Source organism: Ailuropoda melanoleuca, chromosome 1 (genome assembly GCF_002007445.2).
Source record: "Ailuropoda melanoleuca isolate Jingjing chromosome 1, ASM200744v2, whole genome shotgun sequence".
Taxonomy (NCBI): Eukaryota; Metazoa; Chordata; class Mammalia; order Carnivora; family Ursidae; genus Ailuropoda; species Ailuropoda melanoleuca.
Genome location: NC_048218.1, coordinates 131,970,422 through 131,983,021, shown reverse-complemented (window position 1 = coordinate 131,983,021; position 12,600 = coordinate 131,970,422). Strand labels below are relative to the sequence as shown.

General features: G+C 37.1%; 1 protein-coding gene across 4 annotated transcripts in view; it reads right to left on the bottom strand.

Moving 5' to 3' along the window:
- Positions 1 to 8,345: 8,345 nt before the first annotated feature.
- CD36 (CD36 molecule) overlaps positions 8,346 to 12,600 on the bottom strand; it is a 44,869-nt gene continuing 40,614 nt past the window's right edge. For all 4 annotated transcript variants that reach the window (XM_034667063.1, XM_034667067.1, XM_034667055.1 and 1 more), the window contains exons 12-15: positions 12,017 to 12,090; positions 11,438 to 11,492; positions 10,440 to 10,604; positions 8,346 to 9,276 (exon numbers count right to left, since the gene is read on the bottom strand). In XM_034667063.1, the coding sequence (XP_034522954.1) occupies positions 10,440 to 10,604; positions 11,438 to 11,492; positions 12,017 to 12,090 (294 nt within the window). In that variant the 3' untranslated portion in view covers positions 8,346 to 9,276. The remainder of the gene's footprint in view (positions 9,277 to 10,439; positions 10,605 to 11,437; positions 11,493 to 12,016; positions 12,091 to 12,600) is intronic.

Here is a 12,600-nt window from a genome sequence, read left to right as displayed (position 1 = left end):
CGCCACATTACTGAATTGCTCTATAACTTCTAAAAGTTTGGGAGTGGATTCTTTTGGGTTTTCCATATAGAATATCATGTTATCTGCTAAGAGAGACATTTTGACTTCTTCTTTGCCGATTTGGATACCTTTGATCCCTTTTTGTCATCTCATTGCTGTTGCAAGGACTTCTAGTACTATGTTGAATAATAGTGGCAAGAGTGGGCATCCTTGTCGTGTTCCTGATCTTAAGGGAAAGGCTTCAAGCTTTTCCCCATTGAGAATAATATTTGCAGTAGGCTTTTCACAGATGGATTTTATGAGATTGAGAAATGTACCCTCTATTCCTATACTATGAAGGGTTTAATCAGGAAAGGATGCTGTATTTTGTCAAATGCTTTTTCTGCATCAATTGAGAGGATCATATGGTTCCTGAGTCTTTTCTTGTTGATATGATGTATCACGTTAATCGATTTGCGAATGTTGAACCACGCTTGCATCCCAGGTATGAATCCCACTTGGTCATGATGGATAATCCTTCTAATGTACTGTTTCATTCTATTAGCCAACATCTTGTTGAGGATTTTGGCGTCCATATTCATTAGGGAAATTGGTCTGTAATTCTCCTTTTTGATGGGGTTTTTGCCTGGTTTGGGGATCAAGGTAATATTGGCCTCATAGAATGAATTTGGTAGCTTTCCTTCCATTTCTATTTTTTGAAATAGCTTTAGGAGAATAGGTATTAGTTCTTCTTTGAATGTTTGTTAGAATTCCCCAGGAAAACTGTCCAGGCCTGGAGTTTTGTTATTGGAAGTTTGTTTATCACTGACTCAATCTCTTCATAATTAATTGGTCCGTTTAAAAAATCTACTTCTTCCTGTTTCAGTCTTGGTAGTTTATGGGTTTCCAGGAAGGCCTCCATCTCTTTCAGATTGCCTAATTTATTGGCATATAGCTGTTGATAAAAGTTTCTAATAATCCTTCCAATTTCATTGGTGTTGGTCGTGACCTCTCCTTTTTCATTCATAATTTTATTAATTTGGGTCCTTTCTCTATTCTTTTGGATAAGTCTTGCCAGTGGCTTATCGTTCTTATTTATTCTTTCAAAGAACCAGCTTCTAGTTCTGTTATCTGCTCTACTGTACTCCTGGTTTCTAATTCATTGATCTCTGCTCTAATCTTGATCAACTGCTTTCTTGTGCATGGGTTAGGCCTGTTCTTCTGTTGCTATTCCAGCTTCTTGAGGTGAGAATATAAAAACTGCATTTTAGATTTTTCTATTCTTTTGAGTGAGGCTTGGATGGCTATGTATTTCCCCCTTAGGACTGCCTTTGCAGTATCCCAAAGGTTTTGGACCATTGTGTTTTCATTCTCGTTGGTCTCCATAAATTGTTTAAATTGATTTTTGATTTCCTGGTTTATCGAATCATTCCTGAGCAGGATGGTTCTTAGTCTCCAAGTGTTCGAGTTTCTTCCAAATTTTCCCTTGTCATTCAGTTCCAATTTCAAAGAATTGTGTTCTGAGAATATGCAGGGAATAATTTCAGTCTTTTGGTATAGGTTGAGACCTGTTTTGTGGCCCAGCATATGCTCTATTCTGGAGAACGTTCCATGTGCATTCGAAAAGAATGAGTATTCTGTTGTTCTGGGGTGTAGTGTTCTATATATATTTATGAGGTCCATCTGGTCTGGTCTGGCATTCAAAGCTCTTGTTTCTTTGTTGATTTTCTGCTTAGGTGATCTGTCTGTTGCTGATAGTGGAGTGTTGAGGTCCTCTACTATTAATGTATTTTTATCTATATGTCTCTTTATTCTGGTTGAGAGTTGGCTTATGTATCTTGCTGCTCCCCTGTTGGGGGCATATATAGTTATAATTGTCATATCCACTTGTTGGATACATCCTTTAAGAATAATATAGTGTCCTTCTGTATCTCTAACTACAGTCTTTAAAATCCAATCTGTCTGATATGAGAATTGCTACCCCAGCTTTCTTTTGGGGTTCATGGGCATGAAAAATAGTTTTCCATCCCTTCACTTTCAGTCTGGATGTATCTTTAGGTTCAAAATGAGTCTCTTGTAGACAGCAAATGAATGGGTCATGTCTTTTTATCCAATCTGCAACCCTGTGGCATTTTATGGGAGCATCTAGGCCATTCACATTGAGAGTCATTATCGAGAGATATGATTTTAATGATGTCATGTTGCCTGGAAAGTCTTTGTTTCTATAGATTGTAACTTTCTGTTCTGTATCACTCTTGGGGCCTTTTTACTTTTATAGAACCCCCCCCCCTTAATATCTCCTGTAGGGCTGGTTTCATGGTTACGAAATTGGTCAGTGACTGGCAATTCTGGAAGGTCCTTATGTCTCCATCAATTCTGAATGACATCCTTGCTGGATAAAGGATCCTTGGCTGCATGTTCTTCTCTGAAAGAGCTTTTAAAATGCCCCCCCCCCTCAAAACATTTCTCTCATTCCAGGTCTGTGTAGACAGGTCTGATGTAATCCTGATATTTTTGCCTTGGTACATGAGAAATTTCTTTGCCCTGGCCAGTTTCAATACTGTATCCTTGGATCTAATATTTGTGAATTGCACTATGACGTGACGTGGCATAGGTTTGTCATGGTTGAATTTGGGAGGGGTCCTCTCTGCCTCTTGGACACGAATGTTTGTTTCCCTTGCTAGATTAGGGACGTTTTCAGCTACAATTTGTTCAAATATCTCTTCTAGACCTTTTTCTCCACCCCCTTGAGAATGCCGATGATTCTGACATTGGAATGTTTCATTGAGTCACNATTAGGGAAGTTTTCAGCTACAATTTGTTCAAATATCTCTTCTAGACCTCTCTCTTTCTCCACCCCCTCAGGAATGCCGATGATGCTGACATTGGAACGTTTCATTGAGTCAGTAATCTCCTGTAATCTACATTCTTGAGATTGGAATTTTTTGAGCCAAGTTTCTGTTTTAGCTTTCTCTTCTACCATCACATCCTCCAATTCGCTAATTCGTTCTTCTGCCTCATTTACCCTGGCCATCAGAGCATCTAGTTTTGACAAAATTTGATTCATAGCATTTTTAATTTCTGCCAGATTCACTCTCATTTCTTCCCTTAGAAATTCTATATTCTCGTTAATATTTTTGTTAATATTTTTTTCAAGTCTACACATCATCTTGACCATTGTTACTCTGAACTCCATTTCTGATAATTTGGTTATATCCATATCCATCAGTTCTGTGGCAGAGGCCACAGACTCATTGTCTTTTCTTTGCTGGGGGGGATTTCTCCGTCTCGTCATTCTGATGAGGGGAGGTTCTCTAAATAAGGACTTGTATGAACGGCCACACAAGGGTGCCACAGGCAGCGTGCTCTTGTTTTATAGGGACCTTAGGGATGTGGGCTTCTTGATTTTTCAGCCTGCCTCCTCGGGGAGGGGACTGCCATGCTGATATCAGGCAACCCTGTTTGGGTAGAGTCTCCCTGTCCCCTGCAAGGGGGAATGGGGATGGGCACAATGTGACCAGGTATTTCTGGGCTTTTGTTCTCTGTTAGCTTTCCCTAGTGGTTTTCTGTGGCTCTTCTGAGACTCAGAGCAGCAGTGGCCAAATTCCAGCCTCTGCATCAGAACAAAGAGATCGCAGTCCACTCTCCACTGAGGTCTCCTGGCCTCTTTAACTCTGTTTCTGTTGGTGCTGCTAAAAACCCTTCAGCGTCCCGGGATGTGTGCCCCACAGCAGGAGTCCCAGCCCTCACTTCCAGGGCCAGCACATCTCTGTCCCTTGTGTTTCTAACACCGTCAGCTGCCCCAGTTCCCATGCGCGCTCCCGAGCTCCCTGTTTCAGTCAGGTTCACGTGCAACTCTGCACCTCGGAGCGCTGGTTTTCAGTCGGGTTGCATGCGCGCTCCCGAGCTCCCGGTATCAGTCTAGTTTGAGTGTGCACTCCGGATCTCTGGTTTTCAGTCTCGTTGCACGCACGTTCCCAGGCTCATGGTCTCAGTCTGTTCTCTCGTGGGTGCTGGTCCACAAGTCCGGCCTGCTCCCCAGTGCAGGTGGCTACTGCTTCCCTGCGTGGAGCACATCAGCTCCCTCCCCCATTCCGTTTATCTTCCGATATCTGCGCGCGGTTTCACGGCTCCCCGCTTCGTACCTCAATACTCGGTGCTGGAGATGTTCATTTGTAGAGATCCAGATGTATCTTCCTGCATCTCAGGCTGATTTTGTGGATTTTCAGGATGGTCTGGTACCTATCCAGGGACCCCTACTCCTCCGCCATCTTAACTTCTCCCTTGTTTTCATTTTTTAAATCCAGTCACTCTGTTTTATAATAAAATTTAGTCCATATACATTTGAAGTATTTACTGATAGGAATATATTTTTGCCATTTTGTTCATTGTTTTCTGGCTGTTTTGTGGTTCTCTACACCTTCTCTTGCCTTCTTCTGTTGTGAATTCAGAATGGTATGTTTAATTTTTTTGTGTATCTAGAGTTTTTTGCTTTGTGGTTATCATTGACACACAGAAAAACTTGTTTAAGTTGGTAAGAACTTAAGTATGAATGCATTTTCAAAGCTCCACATTTTTGTTTTTTGGCATCAGATTTTACTTTTCTTTTAATCTTATGTGACCCTTAAGTAGTTTATATAGTTTTTTTACTGCTGTCTTTTAACCTTTATACTAGCTTTAGTAGTGATTAATCCATTACCTTTATATTTATCTGTGTGATTTATACTTTGTTATTAATTAGCCTGCTTTCTTTTCATATTGAAGTCCCTCTGAAATTTTTTATAAGGCCAGTTTAGTGGTGATGAACTCCTTTAGAGTGTTCTTGGTTGGGTTTTTTTTGGGGGGGGGCACTTTGAATATATTGTGTGACCATATTTTAGCTGCAAGCTTCTGCTGAAAATTCTAATAACCTTATGGGGAGGTTCCCTTGTGTATAACAAGTAGTTTTTTCTTTCTGCTTTAAGGGTTCTCTCATTGTCTTAAACTTTTTAACATTTAATTATAATGTATCTCAGTGAGGCTCTCCTTGGGTTCATCTTATTTGGAATTTTATGGGCTTCCTGGATCTAGATGTCTATTTTCTTCCCTAGGTTAGGGAAGTTTTAAGCCTTTATTTCTTTAAATAAGTTTTCCATCTTTTCTCTCTCTCCTTTCCTCTGGGCCCCCTTTATTTTTTTCCATAATATTTTTATGTTATTCACCATACAGTACAACCATGGTTTTTGATGTAAAGTTTGATGATTCATTAGTTGCGTGTAACATCCAGTGCACCATGCAATACATGCCCTCCTTACTACCCATCACCAGCCTATCCCATTCCCCCACACCCTTCCCCTCTGAAGCCCTCAGTTTTTCAGAGTCCATAGTCTCTCATGCTTCATTCCCCCTTCTGATTTTACCCCCCTTCTTTATCCCTTTCTTCTCCTACCAATCTTCCTAGTTCTTATGTTCCATTGATGAGAGAAACTGTATGATAATTGTCTTTCTCTGCTTGATTATTTCACTTAGCATTATCTCCTCCAGTGCCGTCCATGTTGCAGCAAATGTTGAGGAATCATCCTTTTTGATAGCTGAGTAATATTCCATTGTATATATGGACCACATCTTCATTCCAGTCATCTGTTGAAGGGCATCTTGGCTCCTTCCACGATTTAGCTATTGTGGACAATGCTGCTATGAACATCAGGGTGCATATGGCCCTTTTCTTCACTACGTCTGTATCTTTTGGGCCCCCTTTAATGCAAACATTAGCCTGCTTGATGTTTTCCTTAAATCCTTTAAGCTATTTTCACTTTTTTTGTTGTTGTTGTTCTGATTGGTTGAGTTCCTCTGCCGTGTCTTGAGTTCATTGATCCTTATTTCTCTTTCAGCTTGTCTTCTAGTATTCTGCTGAACTCCTCCCATGTACTTTCAGTACAGTTATTTATTCTTTAGCTCTGTTACTTCTGTTCAATACTTATATATTCTCTTTGTTGAAGTTTGCTGTGTTCATCCATTCTTCTTGTTGGTCTTTTGAGTATCTTTACAATTTCTTTGAATTCTTTATCAGGTGAATTACTTATGTATATGAAGGGGTTTTTTTTCCCTGAAGTTTTATTTTTTTGGAACATATTCTTTTGTTTCTTCATTTTACTTGACTCTCTGTGGTAGTTTCTATGCATTAGATGAAAGTCTTGAACGAGTTTCCTCCTGTAGATGAACCTTACTATTCAACTGTGCCCTAGCTCTTGGTTGTCTCTCAAATCTTTGTGACTTTCCAAGCAGCCTATTTTATTTTTAATGACTCCCAGTAAATGAAGCTATACTAAGGTCAGTGTCCCAAAGAGGAGGATCTCAGTAGGCATCTATATTCAGGCTGACTGGACCCAGGCCTTCAGACAGCACCTTTTAAAGTATGAAAGTGTACACAGTCTTGCAGAACTACAAACATATGCCCTGCTGGCCACTAGGGCCAGGAAATCTAGGTGTCCCCTGGACAGCAGACATCAAATCTCCAGATGAATTTTAACATAGTTCTAGTGGCCTGTTAAGATACTCTCCAGGGACAGAAGCTAGCAGGTGCCATCTTTGTGTTCTCTGCCTTGCTCCAGCCAATAGACACCAATTTCAAGCTCCTTGCCATGCTCCTGAGTGTCAGTAGTTCCCAGAGGGAAGCTTTTACACACATTTGGTGCTCTGATTTCTGCAGCTGCTGCCCAGAAAACACCCTTTGATTACTTGGCTCTCATGTCCGGGGGAGCTTATGTTCCTGAATCCCATAGGATCAAAACAATCGGGGACAGTTCTTGATACATTACCACTCCCAGAGCATTGCACAGACAGCAGACTGAAACATAATCCAGTTTATCTAAGAGGACAATTTGCTTGTCCAGGAGATTTGGTCTGAGGGACAGGCTTTAGGTTTGACACACTTCTAGGAGCCTAGAGGTGTTCTCAAGGAACATGCTAATGGAGATCATCTTTGAGCTCTCCCTCTGCCTTTACTTCAGTTATAATTATTGTGTAGCTCTGATACTGATAATGGGTTAAAAGACTGGCAGATTATTGCAAATGCACAAATGCAACACAAACATCCAGTACTTTCACAGTGAATTTTCAGGGATGACCAATTTGTCTAGAGCTTCATTTTTTTTTATGCACTTGTCAGTAACAATGAGCATTAACCCATTTTGAGATGTAGATTCTCTAACTTATGTTAACCCCTTTGCAGATGCTATAGATTTTCAAACTTAAGGTATGAACAATAACTATCATTTGTGTGATGGTTAAGATAGTTTGGAATGAAAATGTGCCTCTCCACCAAATGGTAGTTTTCCTATGGAATAAAGCATACAAATTTACCAATGCACAGTTGTAGGTATTCAAACATTTTCCCTCCTTGAGCACCATACAAGTCACACATTTAATACACATATTAAATCTTAGCACACATATGAGCACGCACACACACATCCAAACCCATTTTTCTTATAAAATATCTATCTCCAAATCTTTAAAGAAAGTTTTGTCTTTTCTATAGGATATTTTTAATATAATTTACTTACCTTTGCATATGTATTGTCTTTCCTCTTGTACAGACTTTATAGAATTTAAAGAAAATGTTGAGTAATGATAGATTGCGTTTAAACAATGCTAAAGACACATAAGTGAAAATCTTTTTTCCTGATGCCTAAATGGTGTGATATGATTTTCTATATAAAGATTATGAAGTCTGAATCATTGCTTGGATACACAGATATTGTGTGAGATGGATATATGTTTTTCATCCAATTCTTCAATCCCACTTAGCTCAAGAATTAAATTTCCTCTATATATCTCTTAGATCACCACATCAACTTTTAAGTATCAGATGTCTAGAATCTCTTCTTACATGTCAGTATCTTACAGGGACACCCCCCCTCCTCCATCCCCCCCAACTAAATGTAAAGACACTAAATCAGTAGTAATGTGAGGAAAACAGGCTATTATTGTAGTATTGAAACCAGTTACTACTACTTTGTCCTATAAATCACTGTGTATAAAACACAAGACAGAATGTGGTCCATTTTCCCTTTCTGTGAAAAGTTTTCTGGGAGGACTAGTGCTCTCTGCAATAAGTGAACCCTTGCTAAAGAAAGAAGGAAGGACTACCTAACAGTAGGTCTCCTAATAAAAAGGAAAAATCCTTAAGCTCTAGATTGAAGTTCTGCTACTGTAAAGGATGAAACCAAGTATCTCTTTTGCTTTTCCTCAGATGGGCTTAAAAACTTAGCCTAGGAGAAAGTGGTCATGACTGAATTAAGAAAAATAGAGATTCAGATAGAATACTTCTTACAGAAAACTAGGGTACATGTTTTATGACACAAGAACCATGCAAAGCACAGGAATTTGAGGAAGAACATATTTTACTGGTTGAGACCATTCTGAGGTGACTATGAAAGCAAGAGCTATTATAACAAATAACTGTTAATGCACATTCTACTCCTGATAATCTTTCATACAATTCCTTTATTATCATTTACATCTCTTAATACCTAGCACAGCACTCTGAGGTTGCCAAGCATGTTGTATGTAACTGAGTAGAAAGAACACAATCTATTCATATTGCCAGAAAAGCTGCAGAACGTGGAAGATGACAAAGTCCTTAAACACAAAGAGCCAAAATGTGCTAAAAATGATGTCCATTTGCATAAACAGTGACAAAATATAAGCCCATATTGTTATGCAGTAAGAAAATGGTTACAAAGCCTGCTGTTGCTGTACAAAGGATTCCAAAGAGAAAGAAACTTGAGTAATATATAATTTTACTTTCCATTCTTAAATGTCTTTCAAAATAGTTGGTGCTCGTGAACTGTGATATACTGACAGTCCTGGGGTCAATCTATTGCAACTGAACAGGGACATTGATGGTTTTCCCTTGATAAAGAAGACAGGAGTTCAGGGTCCAAGATTTGTTGAGAACGTCCACTCTGCTGAATTTGCCACCAGGGAACCAGTCAGTTAGTGAATCAGTACCAAATAAAAACAGTTGGTTTATGCTTGAGCCAGGTCTACAGAAACTGAAATCAATTCGATTGTGCACATGATGAATTTTAAAAGGTTCCAGTTTTGTGTTCAAAGCATGGAATTTAACAACATCTTAAAACCTTTAGAAATGTGCTGCTGCTTAGTGCAAAAAATAATAATGCCACCATTTCTTCGACTAGGAGATAAGGTGTGTTTTGTAAAAATAAAGCCTATTAACTCTTCGTTTTGTAGGCCAATAGTAACAAAGGTCCTGACGTAGCTGGTGCATAAAGGTAAAAACTCATTTATTGCCTGTAAAATAGAAGAATGTTCTATTGTTACTACTTATCAGAAAGCAGTGGAAAAATAGGTAATACATATGTTCTATATATGTAAGATATCATACTTTCTATTATTTGGTCTAATTTTTCAAATGACAAAGAAAAGTTCTCAGATGGACGTTATGGATAAGGCAGTATGTATTTCCAACCATGGAAGGCTACTTTTTGACTCCCAAGAATTAGCCAGATGAAGAGTGGTAACTATTTAAACCACTTTTTGCTGTCCCTTCAGGCCATCTTTCATTTATACAATTGCTTTTGAAAGAACTATTGGCTTAATCTGTGATCCATTGAGTAAAACCACACGTTAGCGCCAACATCTTTATTCCCTCTTGTACATTCATCTCATTTTTTTCAATGTTTACAAATCTACCCAAAGACATAATTTCTGTAATATTCAAAACTGATGCTTAAGGAAATTTCTTTAAAGAAATTAATTAAAAATCTAACAGATTTTTCCTGTAAACTGAGTAATTTAGTTTTGCTGTGCTGAACCCTATTTTTTCCTATTCTCTTGTACTGTTATATTCAGATTCAAAGGATGCATTTTAATCACTCACTGGGGCTTCCACAGTAAACATCTGGGGTACACACTGTAATTTTAGACCAGCATGGCCAGCGTATCTATGTGCAGCAATTCTGTTTTTATATTAACATGTTTTCATTTTACTTTAGTGTTTTTTTAATAGCACAAGTTTTTAGTTTTTATTAGTTTCTAGCTTAATTTTTATTTTTTCCCTTAAGAATTTCAATCTTGCATAACCCTCTCTAGGCAATGATTTATTACTTTTTTTTTTATAACTAGTGAGAAATAATCAAGAAATGAAAAGTCAGAATAAAGGTATATTCATATTAACTTTTCAAAGGTGATAATTTCATCTTTTACTTCTTTCCTCCCAGAACTTGAGGTAATGCAGTAATCTTAATATTCATACACCACATTTACTTGTTCAATCTTCATTTGTGTTTTAATTTAGACATCTCAAAACTTGGAGGATACATTAAAAATGATAGTAGGCTAGACAAGTCTAGAAATGTTTGCAGCCTAATTTATAACCCCTTTGGTAAAATGAAAACAAGTAATATGTAAACTAATGTTACCAAAGCAATATATAATTTTTGGTATATACTTACTTATTTTACTTTCTTTGATCTGCATGCACAGTATGAAATCATAAAAGCAACAAACATCACCACACCAACACTGAGTAAGATCATTTCTACCAGGCCAAGGAGGTTTATTTTTCCAGTCACTTGTTTTCTGAATTTTTCTGCATTTTCATCACCAATGGTACCACTCTGTAATCAGATTAACAATTAGCATTGAATAAATTAGTGGAGCATAATACTTAACCACCTTCCATTTGCATAGCACTCTTTTCTCCAAATACTTGCATAGGTGTTAGTCATCTGTATCTTTAAGACAAGCCAATAGAATTCACTTTGCACATCAAAGAAGGCAACATACTTAGTGAAATATAATCCCCCTCCCTTTGAACATGTAATACAGCACTATTGAACATACTAAGTAAACTTCATTGATCTTCATAATGGTCTTACTAACAAATTCCACAATTTTCCAACAGATGTTTCCTATTGACAGAGGGAAGCGGCAAGGGTCAACAGTTTCAATCCCTCTCAAATTTTATGTACTGCATTTCTGGGGCTAATTAATTCCATGGTTTACACTAAAAATATCTCATCAGGCAATAGGATAGACTGCCTACACCTGCTCTAACTGGGTCTTTATGCGCTTGGTTGACTTTTATTAGCACTGTAATATTCACCAAGTCTCGAGTTATTTGGTGTTCCATGTACATATGACTCTTTCCCAAAACAAGCACTATGGCAAGAAAAAGTGCTTAAAAGATGCATTTTGAAAATAATAAAAAGTGATAGAAAGTGCTTTGACTTTCTAAAAAAAACATTGAAAGTAACACAAATTTGGTATTTCTGTTTGGTTGGGTCTTCTCAAATAGTAATAATATATATACTCATCTATATGGGAAATGAAGACATACAACTTCAATTACTATTCATACATTTTCAGTTTTGAGACACCAAAAGCTTTTTTTATATACACAGAAGTTTACTGCTTTTAATGACTGAGAGATAAAAAAAAAAAAACTAACCTCATTAAGCCAAAGAATAGGCACGATATAGTTTCGCTTCAGATTCTTTAATACGCTGTAATATACAAAATACATACTAATATATTACCCATATATAACAGAAATTTCAGTAAGTACTAGTGTAAATATGTGTTCAGAAATCAGCTGCTTGGTTAAGTTCTTTGATTTTGTTCCTTGCAATAAATCATTTAAATGTTAATGTGACTGTTTCTCAGACACCTTTCACTCTTACAAATCAAACTAACACCGATTTTTAATTAGATGGACTTTTTCTAAGCACAGATTTTCTCTTTCCTCAAATTCTACTCAGGAAAGTAAAATAGGAATTCCAGAAACCGGTCATAGAAATATTTGGACAGCTAACAAAATGAGAGATACCACCAAATATTCCGAAATATGTGTAGTTACCATTTCAGTAAACACTAGACATAATTCTAACTTACAAATAAACATTATTTAATGACCTTAAGCCAAAGAGAAGTTGAAATTTTGTATTCTTTCCATTTACTTTAATAGACTAACTCACATTCTTACAAGAAAATACTAAAAATCAGGTAACCATAAACTTAAGAGACTCACTCAATTTTTTTTGCTGGCTTGACCAATAGGTTGATTTGTAGCCGTTTTGCGAATCGTAAAGTGAATCCAGTTATCTAAAAAGAGAAAAAAGTTACTAACTTTAAAAAAAAATCCCAAACTTTTATTGTTATATAGTATTTAAGATTAAACTGTACTGCTTGAAACTTGTGACACTGACATGTTAAACATATTACATAACTATAATTACACGTGTACATGCAGGTATGTATATGCATGCATGTACACGCATACACCACTTCTTTGCCCAGCCAAATGTCAAGGTTTTAGTTAGATTTGTGATATCTACCAAAAATGGTGTTGGGTAATTAACAAAATACTGAAACACAGGGCTCATATAGATTCCTGAACTATGCATCATCAAATGTATATTCTCTTAGAACTGATGTGTCATAAGTTTAATTACAATACTAGTTCTGTCATTATTTAAACTGATACATGACCACTAAAATTTGAGTTATAGGACTCTTTATTGATTTTTCTTGATACTAAGTATAAAATAGACCTTGCCCTATATTCACATTTACCCATAAAATCTCTTTTCATTCCTCATAATACACAGTATC